Source organism: Lindgomyces ingoldianus, assembly GCF_010093535.1.
Source record: "Lindgomyces ingoldianus strain ATCC 200398 unplaced genomic scaffold BDR25scaffold_6, whole genome shotgun sequence".
NCBI lineage: Eukaryota > Fungi > Ascomycota > Dothideomycetes > Pleosporales > Lindgomycetaceae > Lindgomyces > Lindgomyces ingoldianus.
Window position 1 is genome coordinate 1,157,125 of NW_022985167.1, and position 24,754 is coordinate 1,181,878.

At 50.2% G+C, this 24,754-nt stretch overlaps 8 protein-coding genes across 8 annotated transcripts; 4 read left to right on the top strand and 4 right to left on the bottom strand.

Annotated features, from left to right (window-relative positions):
• Window positions 1-102: 102 nt before the first annotated feature.
• BDR25DRAFT_391768 (uncharacterized protein) lies at window positions 103-3,691 on the top strand (the record flags this gene model as incomplete). The annotated part of the gene is made up of 16 exons (XM_033698171.1): window positions 103-187; window positions 223-331; window positions 368-490; window positions 593-731; window positions 840-973; window positions 1,017-1,065; window positions 1,104-1,181; window positions 1,246-1,527; window positions 2,148-2,261; window positions 2,338-2,369; window positions 2,598-2,745; window positions 2,867-3,016; window positions 3,048-3,116; window positions 3,163-3,197; window positions 3,235-3,299; window positions 3,387-3,691. The coding sequence occupies 16 exons, from the start codon at window positions 103-105 to the stop codon at window positions 3,689-3,691; spliced, it is 1,917 nt and encodes a 638-aa protein (XP_033551582.1).
• Window positions 3,692-3,861: 170 nt separating this feature from the next.
• On the top strand, window positions 3,862-5,962 carry BDR25DRAFT_280241 (gamma-glutamyltranspeptidase-like protein; the record flags this gene model as incomplete). Its single annotated transcript, XM_033687799.1, has 2 exons — window positions 3,862-4,229; window positions 4,461-5,962. The coding sequence occupies exons 1-2, from the start codon at window positions 3,914-3,916 to the stop codon at window positions 5,960-5,962; spliced, it is 1,818 nt and encodes a 605-aa protein (XP_033551583.1). The 5' UTR covers window positions 3,862-3,913.
• A 1,366-nt stretch (window positions 5,963-7,328) lies between these two features.
• Window positions 7,329-9,397, bottom strand: BDR25DRAFT_322906 (uncharacterized protein; the record flags this gene model as incomplete). Its single annotated transcript, XM_033692066.1, has 4 exons — window positions 7,329-8,625; window positions 8,908-9,011; window positions 9,062-9,277; window positions 9,326-9,397. The coding sequence occupies 4 exons, from the start codon at window positions 9,395-9,397 to the stop codon at window positions 7,329-7,331; spliced, it is 1,689 nt and encodes a 562-aa protein (XP_033551584.1).
• Window positions 9,398-9,718: 321 nt separating this feature from the next.
• BDR25DRAFT_301388 (uncharacterized protein) lies at window positions 9,719-11,246 on the bottom strand. Its single transcript, XM_033689560.1, has one exon. It carries the CDS (start codon window positions 11,029-11,031, stop codon window positions 9,904-9,906), a length of 1,128 nt encoding a protein of 375 aa, XP_033551585.1. The 5' UTR covers window positions 11,032-11,246; the 3' UTR covers window positions 9,719-9,903.
• A 44-nt stretch (window positions 11,247-11,290) lies between these two features.
• BDR25DRAFT_111690 (uncharacterized protein) lies at window positions 11,291-11,863 on the top strand. The gene has a single exon (XM_033683579.1). The coding sequence runs from the start codon at window positions 11,434-11,436 to the stop codon at window positions 11,785-11,787; it is 354 nt and encodes a 117-aa protein (XP_033551586.1). The 5' UTR covers window positions 11,291-11,433; the 3' UTR covers window positions 11,788-11,863.
• Window positions 11,797-14,130, bottom strand: BDR25DRAFT_111693 (uncharacterized protein). Its single transcript, XM_033683580.1, has 2 exons — window positions 13,880-14,130; window positions 11,797-13,807 (listed from the first exon to the last, which is right to left on the bottom strand). The coding sequence occupies exons 1-2, from the start codon at window positions 13,998-14,000 to the stop codon at window positions 11,940-11,942; spliced, it is 1,989 nt and encodes a 662-aa protein (XP_033551587.1). The 5' UTR covers window positions 14,001-14,130; the 3' UTR covers window positions 11,797-11,939.
• A 3,450-nt stretch (window positions 14,131-17,580) lies between these two features.
• BDR25DRAFT_111699 (uncharacterized protein) lies at window positions 17,581-20,473 on the top strand. Its single transcript, XM_033683581.1, has 3 exons — window positions 17,581-17,829; window positions 17,885-18,076; window positions 18,128-20,473. The coding sequence occupies exons 1-3, from the start codon at window positions 17,827-17,829 to the stop codon at window positions 20,426-20,428; spliced, it is 2,496 nt and encodes an 831-aa protein (XP_033551588.1). The 5' UTR covers window positions 17,581-17,826; the 3' UTR covers window positions 20,429-20,473.
• Window positions 20,474-22,053: 1,580 nt separating this feature from the next.
• On the bottom strand, window positions 22,054-23,292 carry BDR25DRAFT_384113 (uncharacterized protein; the record flags this gene model as incomplete). Its single annotated transcript, XM_033697853.1, has 1 exon — window positions 22,054-23,292. The coding sequence occupies one exon, from the start codon at window positions 23,290-23,292 to the stop codon at window positions 22,540-22,542; it is 753 nt and encodes a 250-aa protein (XP_033551589.1). The 3' UTR covers window positions 22,054-22,539.
• Window positions 23,293-24,754: the final 1,462 nt, after the last annotated feature.

Consider the following 24,754-nt stretch of genomic DNA (forward strand, 5'->3'; position numbering starts at 1 on the left):
TCTACTGCGGAATTCTCTTTAATAGCTTGTAGGTTGCATTCTATAGTAGCTCAATTCCCGAGTGCCCGTTGACTTTACAAGAACGAGATATCCTGGGATCGTATGCTCACTATAAGGTGCAACGAGGGGGATTTAGAGATCTGGAAGAGAGTTTGCAGAAAATGGCCCAGATATTGCTTTCTGCCAGGTTACAGGGATAAGGCAATTGCACAAAAGAATAAGACCCCGCTCAAGGATATGCGATAATATTTGTTAACCCATTCACTTCAGACTTGTCATCTTTGCTAGGGCATTTTATGCCCTACAGTACAAATGAGCCCTTGTTCAAGCCGTACAAGAGTATAGACTGACCGCACATATACACGAGGTATGAGAATGTCTGGAATAGAAGTCGTCGGCCTGTTTTTGAGGCTATACCCCTCGTCGTACGAGCACTTCAAAGGCACTCTCAGCGCGTAGGGTCTATGAAGCGTTTCTTCAAGCACAAGCGGTAAATTAGAAGCCTAACTCGTCAATTAGCCGTCAAATCACTCCTCTCTAATATACATGCGAGGAACTTTTCAATGGCCTCGCTCCGGGTGATCGCGCCTAGAAAGGTCAAGATATCGATCAGCAACAAAGGAGACATGGGAGACACATATTCCAGCTACCTAAATAGAGTGGCGGATATGGATATGGATATGGTAGTGGAAGGGCTCAAAGGCCGTCTTAAGATTGATTCTTTGAGCGAGGTTCGGAAATCCTATCTCATGTTTTGAAAACTTCCGCCCTCTAATGTATCTAGGAATTAGCTGCAGAAACAACTAGCTAACTCCAAAACTCTCAAACAAACATGCAAGGAATTCAAAGTTAGCCTGTGTCAAGAGGACTACGACGAGTTGTTGAATATAATTACAAGGAAAGCTATTCTCGGGGCCAGCCTCCTAAAGCTTTCGACTGAAATCTGTCCGCTATCTCAACACGCACGGAAGAAGTCAGTCTTCGAGATTCTTAGCAATTATGCCGTGAGCCTTTAGACACTTTGATCTGGATTCGGCTGTCAGTGTCCTGATTTTCATGACATTTGTCTTTTACTAGAGAAAGAAACCACGGGGGCGCCTTAGAGCACGAACATGGGTGTTTGCGCTAATGAAAAACGGAATTTGGTGTTGTTTTCGAATACAGTAGCCACAGTGATATCGGTATAAACCGCCTTCTGTTGAAGAGGCTAGTAAAGTTTGACGTTGCCGATCAAGAAGAGAAGAGATAATCCGAATGGAAGTTGAAACTGGAAAACCTTTGGTCGGCCCGGAACCAATTAAACTAAGAAAGGTAGCAAGATTTATCCTACAGTATACCGAGACAGCACGTTCGGAAGAGGTCGCCTCTGCATTGACTTTGACCACCACCTTAGACATACTCCCATTCCAGGTCTTTGTAAACCTGTGGAAATGTTCTGGCCTCTGGAGTTTAAGAGGTTACTTCGGGGCTATTTATCAGATAGATGCAATCGATAAAGGCATATCACCATTACAGCTAAATTGGGTAGTTGGACTGATTACTAGATATCCCCATAGTGTTTAATATAATGTAACTGTTGCTCTTAGTAGTGCTCTTGATGCGTTACTAGCAGCAACAGAGTTTCATTCTTTTATATAGAGTGAGTTAAATAAGCCTTACATGCAGTAACAGTTACTACTAAGTTAATTAAGGGAGCTACTGTGTAGTATAGTTACTGCAGTAACCAGTGTTTCTAGAGGGTCTAGAGAATCCCGTTGCTAATATAGTCGGCGATATTATTTAATTATAAGCAAGCAATATAAATATACAGTCTTCTAGCAATCTAGTTGCGTTGCAGTTGCATGGCGTTAATTGTGGAGGCCATGGCTGGTCAAAATTAATTATAATTGTCCTTCTTGCGTTGTTAAAGCACCTCCCTCACTTATAGCTGGTGGAAGGGATAGATAGGAAGTTAAGAGCCAGCTTGTACAATATTAGGCAATGCTTACGCCTAATATAGTGCCACAGAGTGAGTGGATCTGTATAGATTGTATTTACTTCGGCTGCAACAAGCGTCACGGTCCTATCCATTATTAGAACAGAATAGCGAATTAGCTCTTTATTTTACCTACTTCTAGCTTTAGTAATCCCTACGAAGGCACGCCTAGCGAACAAGCCGCAGCAGGGTATTGATTTGTGTGTGTTTTGGCAGCTCCTCTTTCACAGCAGCCATTGTATGTAAGGACGGGGCTCTGTACCACTGCGCCAATACAACCAAAAAGGTGCGAATAATCAACCAAGAGTTAATTCTGCGTACAGAATAGTATATATACCTGTCGCGCGTAAGGACCCGTACAGGCCGCTTTCGGGCTTACGGTGCATTATCCTTTGTAAGGACTAGCGGCCTTACATTGCACTACTACGCGCAAGAACTCCCTCCGTGAGCGCAGTATTAACATCAAGAAATTAATTAGCTTAGACAGCTAATACAGTAGCTAGAGTCTCATTAACTGTACAGTAACAGAAGACAATTCACTTTTATTCTGACTGCCAAGAGATTGCTACTATCAGTAATAGTAGCAACAGTACTACGTTCTATTAAGCACCACGGATATCAGGCTCGAGTGCCGTGGGAAGGTACCGCTTCTTAGGATATCAGACAAGAAATCCCTCGTAGCGGTGACTGCCTCCAATCTTCTTCGGTTTTCAAGAACCCTTTCGTTGGGTTCAGGTTGGAAGTTTAAAGGACATGAGCCTCCTGCATTCGTCAGAAAAGGGGTGCTATACTTAGCTCCATACCTCATTCCCCATCATCTCTAGAGAAATTGATTCACCAATAGAGACAGAAAACACTCTAGAAATATTGTAAATGTGCCCCCTAGGACAGAAACAATTTCGCCTTCGGGGTCAGCATTCTTTCATCGAGCTCTGCTTTGGGGATCTCGTTGAGCAGCTCCGTATTCTGTCTGATCTGAATGCTAACGGCCTTAAGCATATTACTACTAGCTTCCAGAATGCTGACAGATTGATCGAGTATGTCTGCCAAGAGGCTAGTGCTAACTATAAAGACGCGGTTTGTCGTTATATCCGTCGGGAGCATGGAAGATGCTGGTTTTAGACGCGTGGTTTACGAGGGAGTTAGGTATTATCTTGAAGGAGACTTGAACAGTTTTCATCATCTAGTTTGAAAGTGGTGATGAAGTTGAAATGAAGGAAAAGTTCAGCAATGTATATAGGAACAGCGGATGGAAACAGAAAGACCGACTCCTGTGGTGGATGTTGTTCCCATGACTTTCTAAATTGGATTTACGATTCCAGAAGTGTCTTTTCCTGGCCATGTAGTGTTATCCCGACTTAATACATCCACCTTTGTAAGGCAAGGATAGTCTTCGCGGTTCCCGTCAAAGTCTCAGGACCTTGCTTCTTCACACCTTTCCCAATCAGGAAGGTGGCGGAAGTCATTACCTGGGCATTCCAACGTTCTGTCGCTCTGCGCTTTATTAATGAAAATCGACAAGCAGATAAGAAATGGTTTACTCAATCTAAACCCAGTGCTCCTATCTCTACCGCGGATACAGCGGCGACATATCGAAACCTTTCCAGACAGACCGAAAAGGAATGCAGAGGTATCAATCGCCTGCAGCCCGCCGCCCCTAATCGACCAACATTTCGAACGGCCGCAGAAACAAACTTGCTAGCTCTGGATACATAAGCGAGGTAGATAAAAATATGAAAAGCGTCTGTCAAGCGTCGATATTATCCGGGATTTTGTGGTGTCCGCTTGTTACGACATCAACCTCGCGAAGTGCGAAAGCGGGAACTTCCTAACAACCGGGCGGGGAAACTTCACAAGATCTACAAACCAGGGCCAATCCAACATCTCGGGAAATCATCATAACGAAGTATCAAACTTAAAGCTCATGTCTAAGCTCCGATGACGTATTTCCTCTCTTTCCTCGCCTCGTTTGCTTCATCTCCCTTCGCGATGATCCCCAACCTCTCGCACTACCTCACGGGCATTTTAACATTACAAGGTGCCCTTGGAAACCCCATTCCGAAAGATCCATGGTTGGGAAATGGAGATTCAATATCGAGAGCGCATCTAGAGGAAGGTCATTTAGGAGCAGTGGCTTCCGAGAGTGACATATGTAGTAAGATCGGAATTGATCTATTAAAGAAGGGAGGAAACGCGGCCGATGCATTGGTAGGGACAGTATTTTGTGTGGGAGTGGTAGGGATGTATCATTCTGGTATGTTGGCTTTTTTTCAAGTACAATATTCCCTACATTGGATATTTCATGTTTTGGGAGAGTACCCAATGAGTCCTTCATGTATGAACAAATACCCTTGACCTTGCGTTGTCGATACGTTCCAGTTCTCTCCAAATTATTTGTTTTCTTTCACAATAAGGCTACTTTTCAATCTCTATTCGTCTCTTCAGTAGAAGCCACGAGAAACACTCAAACACTAAGTTTTCTAAGGTCTCGGCGGAGGCGGGTTCATGCTCGTCCGCGCCCCAAACGGAACCTACGAATTTATCGACTTCCGAGAAACCGCACCAGCGGCCGCCTTTGAAGACATGTACAAAACCAACATAAATGAATCCCTCTCTGGTGGTCTAGCATCCGGCGTACCCGGTGAAGTCCGCGGCCTCCAACATCTCCACGAGAACTATGGCGCTCTCCCTTGGTCTGACGTTGTGCTGCCTGCTGTTAAAGTAGCCCGCTATGGGTGGACTGTGAATCAAGACCTGGTTAATTATATGGTTAGCGCCATTGGATCTGGAGGAGAGAATGGGACTGGAAACTTCTTAGTTAGGGACCCTGAGTTTGCCATGGACTTTGCACCAAATGGTCGACTTGTACGACTCAATGAAACGATTACCCGGAAACGCTATGCAGATACCCTCGAAACTATCGCTAATGAAGGACCCGACGCTTTCTACTCGGGACCCATTGCAGAAGCTACCATCCGCACCTTGCAATCCGCAAACGGAACTATGACACTGTCGGACTTAAAAAACTACACCGTAGCAATCCGCAAACCCTCGACCATAACCTACCGCGACAAATACCGACTGACAGCCTGCAGCGCGCCCTCAGGAGGCGAAGTGGCGCTTTCCGTTCTCAAAACCATGGAAGGATATTCTGCTGTAGGGTCACCCGCCAATATAAACCTCACCACGCACCGTCTAGATGAAGCTATTCGTTTCGCGTACGGGGAGCGCAGCAACCTCGGAGATCCGCTGTTTCTCTCTGGCATTGACAAATACCAAGACGAAATGATCTCCGCAACCACAGCCGCCGAAATCCGCTCCAAGATCAGCGACACAGAGACATACGAGGTATCCTACTACAATCCTACGGGCCTCGAATCGCTCGACACACCAGGAACATCGCACGTCGTGACCGCGGATCATACGGGTATGGCAATAAGCCTAACAACGACAGTAAACCTGCTCTTTGGTTCCAAACTCGTCGTCCCTGAAACAGGCGTTATTATGAATAATGAAATGAACGATTTCTCCATCCCAAACAGCACGAATGCATTTGGCTACATTCCCAGTCCCGCGAACTTCATTCGCCCCGGAAAACGCCCGCTTTCCAGCATCTCCCCCGTTATCGTCGAACATCTGAATGTCTCAGACCCAGCGCACGCGCTTTACGTGTCCATAGGGGCAGCAGGTGGATCGAGGATAATCACAGCGACCATTCAGAATCTGATCCACATCTTGGATGGAGGGATGACGTCGCTTGAGGCACTTTCCCAGCCGAGGATACATGATCAGTTGGTCCCGGCGTATGTGAGTTTTGAATGGGCGTTTGATAATGCTACGACGGCGTTTATGAAAGAGATTGGGCATAATGTTACGTGGGTAGCTCCTGGACAGAGCACCGCGCAAGGGCTGAGGAGGCTACTGAATGGCACGTTCGAAGCCGCGGGGGAACCAAGACAGAAGAATTCGGGCGGGTTTGCAGTTTGATAGAATGATTCGCGGATATGCATGGATATCACCACATCCTCACCACATCCCTGTTGTGCGTTGAGGCTCGTTTAGCATTAACACTCAGGTTCATAGAGCGTACAAAATCACAAGAAAACTGACATTAAAATCAGTCACCTCATGGAAGGGAGTGTTGAGGTGAACACCGACTTTTGATTAATTTATTGGCCTACAAAGAAACCAGGGTATGCGAGAGGGCCAACTGCTGATATGCTCCGAGCTCAACGATAGATCCCGAGAGATCACTAGCGCAAAGGATGACTCTATGTGGCCCAAGGGCGTGTAGAAGAGCCTACCATCAGAGTTGACCAGGATGTCCCACCCGTTGAAAAAACCATCCGGATCGCCATCGCCATGCCGGTAGCGCAGACCATGAAAACCCGCCCGCTTATTTGGTCGTCCATACTAGTTGTGAGCCGTTCAAAATCGCTCTGCTGGATGCAAACGACCATGAGACTACAAAGGAGACAAATAAAATACAAATCCGAAAGACAAAGACAAGAAAACAGGAAGCTAAAGCTAGACTGGTTGGAAGTATCACCTCCGATAGATCCCGGCAGGTTCGAGCTTCTGGAATATGGTGGCAAGCAACGACAAGCCCTAGAGTACGATCAATCAAAGTCTATCACGAAACAAGCAAAAGGGGTTGACCTGCTGCCTTTGCTGAGTCGGATACTGGTGGATGCGTTGAGTTTGATATTGATACGGACCAGCAAAGGGAATGAGCTGGTTAGCGTACTGAGATTGACTGTAGATCAGACCGCCGGGGAAAGGAGATTGATTTTTGTAATGATGTTGACAACATTCCATAGGAGCCGTGCTGAAACCGGAGTGCTGGTAGTCGGTTGAGTTCCCCAAAACCCTAAATATGAAATTGAGCACAAATCTTCAGCGGATAAGGGAGATTACGAAAACCTGAGAGGCTGTGCAACGAATCAGCAAACATTCAAGGAGGTGAGTTTTCGCGACGTACATTTTGGTTGGGATCTTCTCCCTGCTCTTCATAGTACCGAGTGTAAGGATTGGCGCCACGGCGGAACTCGGCTTCGTTGATTTCGACTCCAGGATGGCCGTTAGAGGCAACTAGCCTAATATTGGTGGTGCTTTCTTTGCCGTCCGGGGCGACCTTGGCTTTCATTTGGCTTTGAACTGAGAAAGGACTGTGGGGGAGGGTCATACTTGTTAGCAAGTTGGAGAATGTGGCGGTACTCCGAAAATTGTGGACTCTTTTCTATCAATAGCGAGGTGCATAGAATTAGACAGGAGATGGGGAAGGGAGTAGTAATAACTGATCGAGGTTGCAGCAAATTCAAGACAGCTTGCTTAGCCGACTTCAGAGTGAACTCTAGGCATTGCCAAATTCACGCGAGTTGTCTGTGTAGTAAGGTTGCTCTGAAGGGGGAGGAGTGAGGAACGGGAGGGGAGGGACATCTGCAACAGATGATACATACCCGTTTACTTCTTTATCAAGCTCCATGTACTCCTCGGCGGCGTCTTTGCCTCCATGCTCAAGCAGGTACTCCATATAGAGGTGTGAGAGGTCCCTCATTGTAGATGGCGAGAAGCGGCCCTTCTCGCGCATCATGCTGTGTACATTCTTGATGCGAGCAAGTGTCTCTGCTTCCGACTCCTTAGAACCATCCTGATCCATCTCGAACCGAAGATACTTGATCCAGAAGGCCCTGGAATCAAGATACCTCTCATGCCAAGCCTGGAAGAGGTCTCGAGCTTCAGTGGGAGAGCCTTTGCACTTCCAAATGATGCGTGCTTGTTCCGCAGCCAAACGGCCTCCTGTGTAGACATCGCGCTCGTTTCTGTACTGGTCTAGGAGTTGAATAGCAGCATCGATGCCTTCCTGACGCCGCTTTAGGCCGGCCAGAGAGATTATGGTCTCTACGTGATCTGGACTCTGATCCAAGATGGCGAGGTGGATATCAGCGGCAACATCAAGTCTACCCTTCTTTTCTTCAAAACGGGCCCAATGAAGGCGAACGGTTGGGCGGGCAATTGGAACAAAGATGGTGCTTGCCCTCATGTAGATTATCCGAGTATCTTCTTCCTTGCCTTGGGAGAACATCCAACGGGCATAACGAAGCCAGAATTCATCGTAGAGGGCACACACCACCAGGCAACGTTCATACAGGAACATGGTGCGAACGAAGTTCCCCTCGGCTTCTTCGAAGTCGAGGTATTTCCGCCAGTTGACGAGCTCGGCATCCTCAAGCTCGGTTACATGAAAATATGCTCGTTTGATGTTTTGTTCGAAGTTCCAACGCTTCATGGTCTCGGTATGGGTGCGATTGTATGCCTCCAGATAGTACTGGTCTAGTTTGGCACGAAGCAGTCGATCCATTTCAATAGCAGATTTCTCGGGCTCGCCCTGACTCTCCACCAAGACCAAGTTCTTCATCTCTTGGAGTAGATCAGGTGCGGCGAGCTCTTCTAATGGTCGAACGCTGATCTCACCACGAAATTTCTCGAAATTCCGAGAGAAATGGTACATGGGAATGTGAATGATCCGCTCTAAAATCTTTGTCACGTTTTCCGGGTGATCAATTCGCTTCTCGAACTCGATGTACTTGTCCCAGAAAGGGTGGCACTGGAAGTCTAGTCCGACGAAGTGTGCGCCGCGTTCAAAAAGTCTAGAAAGTCAGCATTGGAAGATTTGTGGGTGGGTAAGACAGAAGATGGGAATTATGGCTAAGGGAAGGGACCTCAAAGCTCAATGTGAATGCTCTCTCCAACCAAATCGCTAGGGAGTAGGTGAAAGCCTGTGGTGAGATGCCGAGTCACACGATGACTGGCGTTAAGCACGCAGGGCCACTATGTTGGTTACACACAGCCTCAACAGGATACACTCTTGGAAAAGGGTCAGGGCGATGGTGTGGAAGAGGGAAGGAGACGGGCGTTGGAGGCCGGCTTACTCTCGAACGATGTCAATATCATGGCATGTATCCTGCTTGAAGGCGCAATAGCCGGTCCAAAGGTCGACAGAGGTTGGCACGCTTGACACACCGCGCTCGTAAACCTAGCGATGAAAATCAGCAAACGTGTCACGCAGGAGCCAGAACTACATACCATTTCCGCCGTCTCCGTGCCACCAATGCCGAATTCGAGGTCGGCATATTTCTTCCAATACCCGAAGAATAGAGGATATTTCGCGAGGAAGCAGTCGAATACGTTGCGGACGATGTCGATGGCCGATGGGCTGGAGTTGCGCGTGATGCCACCCTCGAGGCCTTCACAGAAGGTAACCAAAGCTTCCCATTTTTCAAAGTTGTCTTCGTCTTCAGCCTGGAGGAGAGTCAACTGGTGAAAATAAATGCAGTGGGGGGAACTCACGACTGCGAGGAGTAGCTTCTTGATTTCGGGAGCACTCTCGTCCTCGCCGGAATAGCGGACATGGGCAATCATGCCGCGCCCGAACACCAGCTTGTCCAGCATGGCGGTCGCGACAAGCCGTGGGACTGGAAGGACGAATTAGGGAGTTGGAAGTGGGTGTGAGTGTGGGAGTGGTCGTGGGCGTTGGTAGTAGACAAAGAGGTGGTGAGGTGAAGTGGTTGTGTTGTTGAAGTTCGTGTCGCAAGAGCCATTGAAGCTCAGTTTCGCGGCTTGTTTTAGCGCGGCGCTTGGCGGCTGACTGATCGCCTCCATCTTGGCACTCCGTCATTCACGTGCATGAATTAGAACCCCCAACTTAGATTGGGGTCTGGTTCTTCGTCATAAATAGGGTGTGCGAAAAGCTTTTCATATCTGGCTATCGTTCCCGTATCCTCTGAGTTGGAAGTTGGAAGTTACTCAGCCATCACTATTTACTCTAGGTATCATCAAAGGCATTACACTTGCTCCCAGAAATCAGACCTTCAAAGTACCCTAAGAATGCCGAACTCCATTACTCCAGAATGACCTTCATAGGTTCCCTACACTGCTCGCTCCCCCTTCAAATACTTCGCCGTTTCATTGCCCGCAAATGAAAAGGGACTCTTGCTCATTTCTGGACTGCGCGGAGAAATCGGAAGAGCAAACAGACCATCATCCTTATCATCATCTGGTAACGGTGGCCCCCGAGATTGAAAAGCCGGGGCTGTGACTGCGTTGAGGGACGCCATACCGGAAAGTTGCTGTTGTGCAACTACCGAAGGTGGCGGGCCATGAGACGCCAGCTTTCTAGTCGCTTGTGGAGGTTGTGGGGGTTTTGCTGCGAGCACAGAAGGATTTGCGCCTTTGAATGCAGCGAAAGAGGAAACCGCCACATCCGAAGACTCGGGAGACAGCGGGTTGGAGTGCAGCATTTCACCAAGGTCTGATTTCGAGGCAAGATCTTTCTCGCTGGTACCGAGCTTCAATCCTCGGAGCTTCTCCATCAGCCGTCCTCCACCTGGAGATCTGGGACTTGCAGGTCCTAACGGTGCCACCGTGGGTTCAGCCAGTGAGATGCTGAGCCCGATGGGTTTCGCGGTAACGCCAAAGGTCTGCTCGATCCACTCCTTCTCTTGCACTGCCATCAGAAAGCCTATCCCCTCAACGTTGTTCCTGGACTCGGTTTCAATCTCCCTTTGCAGGACCTGCAGCCTCTTCTTCGCCCATATTGTGTGAAGAATTCCCTTCTTACCGGCTGCACGGGCTGACGCCCCTAATTCAGGCGGGAATATAGCGGGGAGCGGATTTGTGTGCCACACTACGGGTGTCTTGATTCCATCCTGTGGCCGGTGTGTAAGCGTTACGATGGAGGGGACTGCTACCCCTGGTGGCAGTAGAAAGTACATGCGGTTGATGTCGTTGCTCGGCTGGTCGTCTGCAGGCAGAACTGTTGTCTTGCCTTCCCACGAAATGTGCCAGTCGCCGCGAATCCCACGCGTCGTGTCGTCATCCTCCCATTCAACCATGAGTATCTTAGTGCCCTCCCTCCCATGGCCGGCCTCGAACTCAAACCGCGCAAGGGCGTTGGTACTAGAGATGCTTGGCGACTCGACCTCGTCCTTGACCAGGTGGTTAGGTGTCGTCGTGTCCACGGGAGAAAATGGTGGGTATGTGGCGGAAGACGACATTTGGAGAGGAGTACGGAAAGGTTAGGGAGCGCGTGCAGTTGTGAGGCGTTGTATAAGTATGGGGGCCGAAATGAAGTATAAATGAAAGGCAAGACGGGAAATTGGTAGGGCCGTATTTCGTCGGTCGCAATGCGAAACAAAATCAGGTGACGAGCGGCACTAACCTTGGAAGCTAAGAATGTCTTTCAAGTTTCGAACAACCCTTCGTAGTTGTGCAGCACTCAGTTAACAGTCACTCGTGGGCGGCGTTCGAGATTCGCAATCCCTTCCGAAGCTATCGCTTTTTTTAGAACAACGGGTCGACTTGCTTCTTACCCCTCGAAGCGCGCCACTTGCGGAGCATGGCAACCTAAAGTGTGGCGGGTGTGGCTAGTCACAGGTCACGCACAATGCGGAGGATTTATGGCAATGTCTTTGTGGAGCGTGACGCCCAGCATTTCGTGCTTTCTATTCACTCTCATCTGTTGGTCCTTGGAGATCTGTATGCAGTTCTCCCAGAACCCTTATCGATTAAGTATTTTACATGTGGAAGCTGCACTAGTTCCACACCCAAAATCCTCGCCCAAAAACCCGAGATGCTATCCCTGTGTGCAAAGTGGAATCTGGGCATCCATCAGCCGTGAAATATTCGTCCGTAATGTTTCCTCCCAACGCCATTCCATACTTAAAATTCCACCCTGCCTGTTGTGTAGATGCTGTCTTTCTCCTCCTGATGTCGATGATATAAAAATTACAAGTGGGTATAAAGCTCAGTAGTGCGAATATATGCAGTGAAGAACGATACTTTTAGTGGGTGTACCGAGGGTCCAAGCGATCATTTAGATGAAGGTCGGCTGCGACGAGGAAAGAATGGAATCGGAAGGTCGATCATACAGACCAGGATGCTATCCAGCAGAACGGAAAGGATTCTATATCAACAAGAAATCCCAACCCTTCTGTCGCATCGTGTCCCGCCAGTGGACACTCTGTTTGTCGCCTTTCGCGAGAGAGTCATCGTTGATACGCCATACGTCTTTTAGGAGTTCTTTAATTCTTCCAAAAGAGCCAAAATCTGAGGCCTCGCCCAGTCTAACCGCTCGCTCCGAAAACATCTTGCGGAAGCCTGTGTTCGGAAGGGAAACGGATCCGGCGACGAGAAGGGGCCAAACGAGAGACCGATCAAATCCATCCGGACCAGCAGGAATAAAATCCATCGCATCACTCAAAGCGTTTACAAGATTGGCGATGCTCGGTTGTGTTCGGTCGAAATCCGGAACCAAGCTGCACAGATAAATGCGCGCAGCCAAACGGAACACGGCCGTCATGTTCCTGCTCAATTGCTTCGGCCGGATTGCACCTGTGGACGAGTATGCGTTTGCGACGGTTCCTTGAGGGGGTTCGGACAAGCTGATTTGGTCACCAAGAAGTTTAATGTGCGCGCACAATTGCACCTCATCCATTTTCTCGAGCTTCAGAGCTTCAAGACAGGCAATCTCCGAGATCAGGTACATAATACGATCCTCGCATCCCATGAGCTCAGCGAGCCCTGAATGTGCATCGGCTATGAGCTTCTCCCGGTAGGTATCTGCGAAGGCTGGAGTCCTGCCGAGCATAGTAGCACCTAAGATATCGATCCAAGAAGCAAGGGTCATATTGAATGGTGGCTGGGAGTGCGGCTGTCCATTCAAAGCAACCAGGTGTGTGGGAAGCTCAAGCTTGTGCACAAGGCTCGTGGCAGCTTGGAAGTGCTGGTGCCATGGAATATCTGGAAGGCAGTCATCGGGTCTGCCAACTGAGCATTGGAAGAAGATCATGCCGAGGGTAGCTTCGAGGATCTGAGAGTGGTCAGTGTCCCGGTTCAACGCCTCGCACAGCTCTGAGATCGTCGCATAGCGGTGGCGCATGATATCGTTGTCAATCTGGTCGCCTTGTATTCTTTCGGTGGCTTTGAGATGTAGCGCGGCGATGCTGAGGCAGCAGTGGAGATAGGTCTTGTTAGACTCTAGTGCCGGTAGGATGACGTCCGAGCGCGCAGATCCATGCTGGTTGACTTCAAGAATTGGAAAAATTAGTCGGAGAACATTGTCGATGAAGTGGTTGAGGAGATGCTGGTCGCATTCGTCGACCTGGATCATTGACTGGTGCGACGGGCTGAATGATCCATGAGGAAAATCAAAGACTTGAAAGTCCAGAGGTTCCTCTGCGAAGGATTCGCGACGACTCTCAAAATAATCCTGTTGTATCCAGTTCTCAGTCGGGAAAGGATGACCAATGACTGGCGGTGCTTGGTAGGTGCTGAATGTGGATATAGTAGAATCACGTCTTGCAGGGATGTCATTGATGAACATCTGGCTCTCAGTCTTGATGTCGACTTCGTATGGTGCAAATTGTCCAGGGTGGGGAAACGAAGGTGCGAACATGGGCGGAGGCATTGCGACGGAGTTGTAAAGGTCTGGTGTTGAGACCGGGTTGAAGTTGTACTCTAAGGAAAGTTGTGAGTCAACTGATGGGGCGCGAGTGCACGCAATTCCATCGGAGAAGGTGTCTGAAGTAGGTAGGGAATGGCATAGGCTTGGTGGTGTGTTGGCGCTCATGGCTACGCCCTGTGCAGTCTTTTCGTTGAGCTTCGTACGTTTGATGATATTTTTAATGTGTTCTTTTTGCTGCCGTCTCTGCTCGTTGTTGCTCCACCACATTGGTCTCTTGTATTCGCATTTTAGTCCAAGATGTTTGCAGGCGCGACAGGAGGGCTTTCCCTCGTCGCATTTCTTCCTTCGCAGACGGCATGTGAAGCAGCCTGTGCAGCTCCCGTTAGCCAAACGTCCAAGCGTGGGACCCCTGCAGGACCAAGATGAGGCATGGCACTTACCTGTCCGCGAGCGACGGTGCATTTTTGTTGCAGCTTGCTTTGCTGCATTGGCAGCGTTTGTAGTTCCTACCATGTTTGCAGATTGTTTGCCAGTGGAAGAGGGCGCGGAGGAGGAGGACATGGACAGCTCATGTACTTGGGCCCAGTGAAGTGGTTTATGAAGGCAAGTAAACAATGCGGCAATAACGACTAACGCGCGACGGGAGGGATCGAAAGGGACAGGACGGAGAGGCTCGACCGGGTTGCTCTTAATTAAAGATAGATATTCGAAAGCCTAACCAGCAGACCTCGAGGAAGTGAAGAAACGGGAGCAAATTATGTGGTCTACCTTTCTTGGAGGGAGTGAAGGTTTTGTACCTTATAAGTGCCACAAATGGCACAATGGTAGTAAAAAGAACCGAATCTATTCTTGGAGCAGCCGGGCAGTCGAGATGCTGGCGTCCAACTGGGAAGGAAGATGAACGCCATATTGGGAGCGAGTGCAGGGTGCTGATTGGAGCTGCACTGCGACTTGATAGCGAAATTTGGGGCATTTCAAGCCCGCAGCTATTTTTGCGTTTGGTTACCCGCCGGGACGAGCCCACTACAGGCCAGTGCGTGAGAGGGGTGCATGCATCCATGTACATATCGTCCTTGGGATGGCGGCCCCCAGCACCACACGGCGTTTTTAGCAGCTAATTCACCCCTTTGGGCCAAATTAGCACGCTATCAAGATGCTGACCAGAACATGCATGTCTTGGCCCGTCTGCCCCGAACCCCGGAGCAATATCTGCTCATCCGAAAGCGGCGTGGGAGCCAGATCAAACACTTGCAGCGGGTTGCGATAACTGGCCGGCCCGAACGTTGCTGAGCGCCTTGACCACCGTCGATCTCTCACGAGAATATTGCCAAGGCCGCGTATGTGAGCCTTGCATTTGCGGGCGTTGGCGTCCAGAGTGCTGGAGCTTACAGCATGAATGGAGACTCTGCATCGGAGACGGCTTCGAAGGATGCTGAGTGACCTCGTGTCACTTCCTCGAAGCTATTTGTTTGTGCAATAAGAATCCAGAGCACTGAAGCACGGGAGGAACCACGCAAGCTTGCCTGGCCCGATTCGCTCACCTGTTGGGAGTCGTGATCATTTCCACCACGGGACCTGACAACCTGGAAAGCAGCTAGATGGCGAATAAGGCCTAATTCATAACAGAGATTATCATCCTCTTAACGTTCATCCGGCTCCACGCTAGGGGTCGGAAGGATCAAGTACACTCTGTTCATGTTCCGTGATATGTGCAAATATCCTCGAAGCCCGGCCCTTGCGGCACAGTTGCTCTCGTTGGGCTGGCGAAGTGGAGAAGCTACGAGGCATTGTGCATTCGCAAAGAGCACTCGTGTGACACGGCGGATGAGCAAGGGCGTGGCATGCTTAAGCGACGGGATGAAGGCGTGATGGCCGTGATCGCGCGGCATATCCACGCTGAGTGGTACAGAGGGTGGCATTGGAGTTGGAATTTGCATGACAAGCTTTAGATTAGCTCGCTGTAGTGTCCAATAAAAGGGCTTATCCGGGGGCGCCCGTCAAGGTGTGGAGCGAGCGCGGACGGACCAAGTCCATTTCGGTTCGATTTCGTGCATCCAATCATGCTTCATCCCATGCTGCTATTAAAAGACCGCTAATTAACTTTGGGGGTCTGTGAGTGTGACGACAAATGCCCATAATTAGCCCAAAGAAGAACGAGCCCCAACCCCAGCTGGACTGACTTCCATCTTGGATGTTTCGTCTGATATGACCTACCATTGGTTACCGACTCTGATATTCAATACTTGGGAGCTCCGCGAATAAACCTCAAGTTGCAGGTACCTGCCCGCCTTGATTTAACAAGCTGAGCACTCACCTGACACCGCGGATTTTTTGCTCCGCGACTTGTATCCGCGACAAACCGCCATTCGCCCCGGCTTTAAGCATGACCGAAGTCCCTGTTCTCAAGGCAGCCCGGATTCTGGTCCAGCCGTTGGGCCTGGAGATATCCGAAGGATGAGGTCCAAGATTGAGCCTCCACCTTTTAGTAGCTGACGACGGCCTGCTCGAGACGGCAATGATTCAGGGACCTCAACGGCAGGGTAGCGCGGGAACCGCAAGCCAGGTCCACATTTCGATTGGAAGATCTACTCGCAGCAGGATGCGCACCTGAGCGGATTTGATATCGAACTTGTTGAGACCGGCAACAGGACCGCTGAATCGGCATTGCGTTCACGACCAGCGCAGCTTGTAGCACAACAGGATTGACTTTGCGGTCTATCTTGGCGTAACAATTGAGGTGGGTGCGGCCGAATAATGCCTCGTTGGTCGCTGTTTGGTAATTGAGCGATGCGAGCCATCTTTGGATGCTGATTCGTCTTGTTCGACCACGCTTTGAAAGGTCCATCGTGGTAGCGGAGCACGAGGGACCGAAAAGATCAAAGGCCGCATTAGCTGTCAGTCATGTGAGGAGAGTGTGGCAGCTCTGCGCAACATTGTTGGCTCTCGAGTTGATGATGGTTCCATCGCAAGCTCTCGCACGGCATCCCGTGGGGAGGTAACAAAGCGATGGCTGGAAGGCGGTCAAAGGCCAGAACCGATACGGAGAACGGTGAAGTCGTGTTTTCCCTGCGCTGCTTAACGTAATGAGTCGCCGTATCCGCTATCGGAAGTGAAGCCCATGTTGCACGGCGAGCAGGCGATGTTTGATATCTGTTGCACAGAGGCCAGCGCAGGAAGTTGTGTTCTGCGTTCCCCACGTTTGGGATCTGGAGTATGACGACAATGTACTTATCAGCATCAGAATTCTGCGATGCTGCTAGGCGCTCCCCTCCATCTGCGTCCGTGTGTGGCGTGCATCCTGCACGAAGCCGTGTGAAAGGCTCTTGAATCCTGGGCTTAACGATGTTTCCAATATTGTTCGCTGCATGAAGGCTTGAGATGAGGCTTGCCGGTTCGGGTGGCCGTGCGACGTGACAAGAAAGCCCTTAGCAGTGGAGCTGGAAGACTCGTGCCAACACTCAAAGTCCGGTTGTGTTCCGTGCGAACCTCAAATCTAAACCCAACCTCAAGCCTCACTGGCCGCCACCGGGCTCTGGAGTCCACCCGTCGACGGCGACCGCTGGCAGCCAGGCCGGCAAAGTCATTTGACTGCCCGACAGCGACGACTGACAGCGAGTACTGTTGAGGAGTACGTACTACCTGTGGCTGCACAACGAGAAGTCTGCTCCGCACGCGATCACGGTTCCTGACCACACAGATCTGCATCTCGGAGTGGATGGTGGATACCATGATCGCTCTGGTGGTTTGAAACGAGGGCCACGCTCTGGGCAGGTGAGTTGCGTCCTGGATTCGCGTGTGGGCGGAGGTGCGAAAATCTACCGTCTCCTCGAGCCTCGCCCTCGTGCCGAAGCGAGAACCGTGACCCTCGCCGCCGACCCCCATATTAGCCTTCATTCTTTTCTTGTTTCGGCCCTATTAATGGACATGGAAGACCATATCAGGCCATTTTAGCTCCCACTCAGTCCATCTGCACTTTACCTCCAGCGAATGGGCGCCCGCAGCCCTCTCAACGTCCCTGTTTAAGCGCCGAAACGTGAGGATGCATGTTGGCGGGAAAGCTCCGAGCGAGGATTGGGCGGGGGCTGTCACTGTCTTGGACTCGAGGCCCTCGTTGGGTGGAAGAAGCCAGCATTGTGCTATCTCTGCAGCGGCCGGACTGTCACAATATCGCCCGCCATTTTTGCGACCCAACTATCGTATCAGACTCAGTCGGTCAGCTTCTACAAAAAGACCCGGAAGCGCCCTCAACCCGAAGGGTCTTTTCCCCGTCTTTTGTTCGTTGTGCTGCTTCATTGTGCGTACCATGATTGTGACATTCACGATAATCCATTGTTAGAGCACGCACAATCAATTTTTCCCGACCACCGAAATTGTGTGTTCCGTCATCATGGTAAGTCTGCTTGCCGCACTCCTCTATCGATAGGTGGGCACTGACATCGTGGCAGCAGGCCATGACACCCATCACCCCGCTGGAACCGGGCGTAGAGATGTTCCAGAGAGGAAAATCGCAGTCATTCTTCGTCTCTACTGTTTCTGCGCGAACGTCGCTGGAGCGGCCCATTTCTCATATTAGCGATGCATACACCGACATTGAGGATGATTCGAGCGACTTCGAGGAGTACAGTCTTGGATCTTCAGTACGTCTCACAATCTATCATCGCCCAATTGATCGAGCTTACGTTTGATAGAATGAGAACCGTCGAAGTCAGACAACAATATCAACGTTTGAAGAAGTGCAAACGCCACGGGACGCTGATTCCCGAGCACCCTTCGCCCGCGAGTGGTACTTACCGAAGGCAGTCGAAGGCCCAAAAGGCCCGCATTTATTCAGAGCATCGCAATCTTCAAACGACTTCCCGTATGATTTTGCGCTACAGTTATCCCCGCTCCTGCCCAAAGAGCCTCCTTCAAGACTCCAAACTTCTTTTAGGGAGTCGACTCCTGAGACAGTTGTTCCCCGCAGGGAATACAATAACATCGCCTCTGCTGTTGCCCACCTTGACAATGCTGAAGTGCGAGCTTGGACCTCCCGGGAGGTCGCTACCTGGATGTACCAGAACGGTTTCGACTCAGAGGTTATCGACAAGTTCGAGGCACACGACATCACTGGTGCCGTTCTGCTTGACCTTCAATTCGATGACCTGAAGGAGCTGGAGATCCCGTCCTTTGGTAAACGTCACCAACTGTGGAATCAGATCGACTCGCTCCGAATAGCCGACGGTCTTATGTCTCCGACTGCCCCAGCGCCAACACCTTTCGAGGACACCAGCCGTCCTTGCACGGGGGCAAGAGACCGGTCAAAGAGCAAGAATCGTGAACGGCGCCACCGTGACAGGTCAAGAGGTGGCAACGAATGCGATGGGGACGATGTAAAAACACCAATCACCCCTGGAGGTGGTCGAAGGAGAAGAGGCCGCCGGCACCGGCACGGAGCAGATGATATTATCACGCCTGCCGAGTCTGTCTCCATTGTTGCCATTGAACAGTTACTACCAAAGCCACACAAGTGCGCGAAAGGAGAGCGATGTGCCAAATGGAAAAAGCAGCAGCGACAGCTCGCCAGACTTCAAGAAGAGCATGGATTCCCCATTTCACCAGAAAAGGGAGGTCATATCTTCATTGCAGGAGATCCAGGGAACGCCCAAACTGCGCATCGTGCCATCGAAAATGTCTACCGTCCAACATCAGATGCAATCCCATCTGTGGTAGCATCGTCCGATTTATTGGGACCAGGCCAGCTGCCTGAATTTAATCTCCAGGAGAACATGCTACAGAAGCTGGACTCGCGCGACCCCCAAGATAATGTTCGACATTTCCTCAGCCTTCAAGGTGTCGAACAGCCTTACACAACTGCTACCCCTATAGAGGCTCCTCCGACCCCCCCACTAGACTTGTTCCCACCACAACCTCAAATTGTGCAACCCTACCAACAAATCTCCACTTTCTCCGCATCAACGTCAGCTCATTCCTCACAGTCTTTTGACCCTACCTGTCTTCCGCCTCCAGCACTGCATCCGCCAGAATTTACTCCGGCCCCGCATTTTAATCTCAAGAGTCTTCCGAAACTAAGCATTCCACCACCCCGCTCAATGTCCGCACAACCCCCGTGCGGTGGCACTCGCACTACCGCCCCATACAACCCCCAGATTACACTAGACACTGCCTTTTCACCTTGCCGCACCGCGTCACCGGGCGGCCTATACCGATTCGGCACACCCTTCTCCGAGATGGACGCACCAGTAACCGCCATTCCAGTTGGGCCTGTTTCGCGTGACACGACCCAGTCTGTACCACCAAACATGCAATACAGAGACCCGGTGCAGCGAGCTGGGTCACGAGTCGAGTGGCGACGACCATCACTTGCTCTACCAGCGCTTAACGAAGACCAGGTGTTCAGTCCCGTGGGTCACTCCGATGACTCCGACACCTTGCATGAAACGCAGTTCTCGGGCGACGACAGCGCAGGTTCGTCACCAATGAGCACTGCGAGACCCGAGAATGCGCTTAAGGGAGGGTTTGTGTACGACGGTGTGAATCATCATGGCTGGATGAAGAAGCGTCGCACCAAGCTTCTCCGCCATGAGTGGCAAGACCACCATTTCCGTCTAAATGGTACGACGCTTGCCATGCATCCGAACGAGCTACCAACCTCTTCCGCAAACCACACTATTGATGTCGACGACTATGCGGTCGCCTGCTCGTCTCTTGCCTCTAATAAGCTCTCTGCTAAGCTTCGAGCCCTGAAAATTTCTTCAGGACACCACGGAAAGGATAAGAACGGTGTGCCCACAGCCTTCGAATTTCAGCTCGTGCCTACTGCAACAGGCAAAGGGGAGATCCGTCGGGTCATGGCCAACGGCAAAGTCCACCATTTTGCGGTGAAGACGCGCGACGAGCGCATCGACTGGATGCGCGAACTGATGCTCGCAAAAGCACTGAAGGCGAAAGGCGATGGGTATGAGGTTAACGTCAACGGAGCTGATGTTTGAAGAAGCACATATTCTACAAGCAGAACTTCTCTACCGCGCTAGAAAGTTACCTGTCTTATTCCGCTGCGCCAATTCCAGACGAGCATGTGTTTATGCCGCATGAGACTTGCAGGCAGAAGACAAAGTACTAACTAATGACCCTAGAATGACCACTGGGTGGCTTTTCGTCTTTGAGTTTGTTTTCCCGGTTATCGTTTCTGCGCTGCACGTGTGCTTTTTGGCGCCGACATGCATGTTTAGCAAACGAGCGAGTGAGCCCGCACGCTTCATGCTTGGTGCTTTTGTCCCTTTCAGTCTTTTGTCTATTTTAGATCTCCGTCATCGGAGTCGCTTCGCGATGGCTCTGTTGTTGCCCATTATACCCTCTCGAGTTTCTTCTCTCTTTCATCATCTATCTGCATTGCACATACATCCATATCTTCTTCCGTCTGAGACGACTAGGACATAAGTTTGGAGGAACCGAGGATTTGATCAGGGAGTTCACACACAGACTCAGGAAGGTAATGGATCGGATGAAGCATGAGTAGCCTTTTTCGCATAGCGTTGGATTGGATTTGCACTGGACTCTTCAACACTCATTCCTTGATAAAGCAAGAAAAGTAGTGTGGTGATATGATTGAAGGACGCTCGACAGAACATAGGGGATATATTGAAATGAAACATTGAATGATTTAACAATCAGGGATCCTGATTTGTGAGAATTTGTCCTATGTACTTGAACCTGCATGTCGAAGTAACTGGTTGTGATATGCATGCATAAATCAACACGCCCTCCCATCTCAAGTTTTCTGAAAGATTCGTAGCACAAATTAACACGTACTTCGCGATTCCAAAGGAACAAAGTCTGCTAATTTACTCGATAATGTTCTGGATATCAGTGCTAGTAAAAGGCACAGGCGTTTCAGAAACGTTCAATGCCGGTGTTTAAATCTCCATCGCATGAAGTGGCTGTACATCGCTCGCATTAAGCCGTTTGGCTCAGCCTCAGAGCCACACCGCAAAACGGTAACGGCATAACCGATTCCTTCCGTTCAAAACGCGACACGCAAACAAAACTAGGGAAGGAAAACAAGGCAAGCTAGGAAGACTTACGCACAATGCTATGACGTGGAGTGGCTCAGAGTATCACGTACAGTATTTGCGCAAACTATCCCCTTGCTTCAGGGTCTTCCTGTGGATCTTTCTTTTCCTTCGCAGCCTAAGTGCTGATGCGAAAGCTGATGGGGCTATAACCAGTTACACCCTTCCCCTAGTCCCCCCAAACGGGGTCGATAACTCAGGCATGTCCGAAAGCTAAATCTGTGCGTTCAACGTTTATCCTACGAGGTTAGGAAGAGGACATCTAATCAATGCAAAGCTTGCTGACATTCGGAAAAAGGGGGTTCTGTTTGATTGTACAGAGTTCGGACGCTAAGAGCTTAGGCTCGGGAGGTTGGATACATGAAGGGAAGGTCGTCAGACATGTGAGTTGGTAATGGAGTCTATGGTCTAGGTGCACGGGAGGGGAAACTGGTATGTGGGTGTATGAAAGAAGAGGATGTAGAACACATGTGAAGATGTGGATGAGTTTGTGATGGGACAGTGTAGTACAATATTCCAGAAATTGGAAGAACTCCAAACGTGACCTTCACTCAATAACATCACATCAAAAGATTGATGGGGGATGTAAGAGCCCGACAAATATCGTTCGGACAAGCTTGCACGGTGAATTTGACCGTCTGCCATCAACCTAAACTACGTACATCTTTTCAGAAAAGCATAAATCCAAGTAAAAGATAACCACCAATCAAGCGCGACTACAGTAATTGTGTTCGTCACCTCGGCGAAAAACCATTTCTCCATAATAAGACTAGTAACTTTGGCTTTTGTCCAGTCTATGAACTGTAAAAGAGCCAAGAGATGCCATCCTTCTCTACAAGTCTGGCCTTTGAGGAAGGATAAAGGTCGTTTGAGCCAGTGTGTAAAGCATTACTAAAGTTGTAGATATACAATTGTTGACATTGGAATCGGATTGAGGGATCGAACACTTGAGCGTCAGCGAGAAAGGCTGCGAAGACAGGGCAACGAGCGTCAACGTCTACCACCACACTCCTAACGGCTCGGCGAGACGTTTAAGAGCATGGCTGGCCGACGAGGCGGCAACGGCGTTTGGTGAGCTCGGCACCAGCTTCAGAAATGGCCTCACGTGCAATGATATCACGCTTTTGCTTGGAGCAAGGCTGTCCGACTAGACGGCAACGGGCCTCAGGGTCGGCCCAGCGCTTAATCTTCTCGCAAATCTCGTCACCAAATGCACAGGCCTTGGCGAACGCCTCAGCGCTGGGGAAAGCCTCAGCGTAGGCCTTGGCGACGGCCTCAGCGAGGGCATCGGCCGAGCGGCGGGCTTTCTGGCAGGTGTGGGAAGCGAAGAGGCAGTGACGGGCTTCGATGGAGTCATCCTCGGGACTAGCAGAAGCAAGGGCCTCCGCAGCCGCAAGAGCAGCACGCTTGAGACGGTCACACGGCTGGCCGGGCATGCCGCACGAGCGAGCATCTAGCTCACCCTCGTTTGGATGGGACATAGCGAAGGCCTCGGCCTCACGCTTAGCCTTAGAGCAGGGCTGGCCGACGAGCCTGCATCGAGCATCCGGCTCGGGAATAGCCTCCCTCTTCTTGGAGCAAGTCAAGCTACCGAAGGAGCATTCGGCCTCACGCTTGGAGCATGGCTGACCAACGAGACGGCAGCGGGCAGCAGCTTCAGCCTCAGCCTCACGCTTGGAGCATGGCTGACCAACAAGACGGCAACGGGCCTCGGGTTCAGAGACGGCAGCACCGTAGGCGGTGGCAGCGAGAATAGTGGTGATAATGATGCTCGTGAGCTTCATGTTAAAGGATTGTGGGATCGGTGGATGTGATGAATGATCGTAGTCGTTTGGAAGTTGTTGTGCCAAAATGATTGACTCGAGACGATGCCGAGTTGAAATTGGCTAGAGGAGGAGGATATTTATGCTTCGGAGTCTCTCTTAAATAGATAAGGAGGACTGCATGGAGAGAAGAGGCTTTTTGACCTCAATAAGGTCAATAAAGAGGGAATGATGAGTGACGAGCGAAGGGTGATAAAGGGAAGTGGGTTAGGAAGGTGTGGCTTCCCTCCAATAACGAGGGTTTATCCTGAATAGATTTGAATAAGGACCAATAGAAGTCAGTGAAAGATTGCCTCGACGTGAATCCTCGGCCCTAAACATCGACATCGGCGAGCGAAACTGGTCCAGATGCTTCGAGAAACCTGATCATAACTCGTAAAAATGGGCACGCGGCAGGGAAAACACAAAGGAGATATCGATTTCTTTGAATAAGAATAAGTCCTGGAAGGTGAAGTGAACAAGGGCGAGGTCGTGCTGATTGCCTGATTAGGGTCTGAATAGACTGAATGGAAAGTTTTGGTCTTGGCACGGCTTCACCACGAAACTCGCCCTACTTACCGAGAGCACGGCTTAAGGTGTTTGTTTCGACGGATGAATACCGATCAGAATACCGATCAGAATACCGATTAGAATACCAATCCGAAGAGTTGACAGGGGGGGATAATTAATGCCACTGCGGAGTGGATGCTGTGGATCTATGTGTGTAGTCGGTAATGGCCCCATCCGGTACCCATGTCCAAATTCCCCTCCATAGAATGGTTCTCCTTTGAATATATTCATTCCAGGATCGTTGCCATGCTCTCGGGAACTCCGGTTCAGTGTTTCAATTGGGATTCATGTAGACACAGTCTTGATGATATGGTCCGACAGAAAGCCACGGGAACGACCCGAGGGATGTGGTGCTTTCAAAAACGAGGACACAGTGAATGGCTGCGCAAATCAAAAAGTGAGCTGGCATACCATGTGCCAATCGAAATATAAGGGTGTGGAACATGAGTGGACAGCCTGACCAGCGGAGTTAATCTCAGTAGGAATAGTGAATTGAAGTGGATAGAATCGTAAGCATGAGTATTCTTAATTTCTACCAATAGCATGGTAAGCAGATGGGGTTATTAAGAATTTTACTGTACCTGAGGGTGAATGAATCCAAAGTCGCGCAAGAGTTGATGTTGAGTGCTGAGTCAGCCTCGCGAAGTTTCCCGAAGTCACGTTTTCTCCAGAGCTCAAGCTCAGACCACAGAGCAGATCCACGGCCAAGTCTGATAGACTTTCAGGTTGTAAATAGAATTGTAGAAGAATGCGGACACGAGCCCTCAATTTAGCCTTGCCTCTTTCTCGGAATGCCCGCCTACGACGCCCTTCGCCATGGGTCTGCAGGTCATGCAAGACTCACGGAACTCGCAATCGACAATTCTCATCCCAA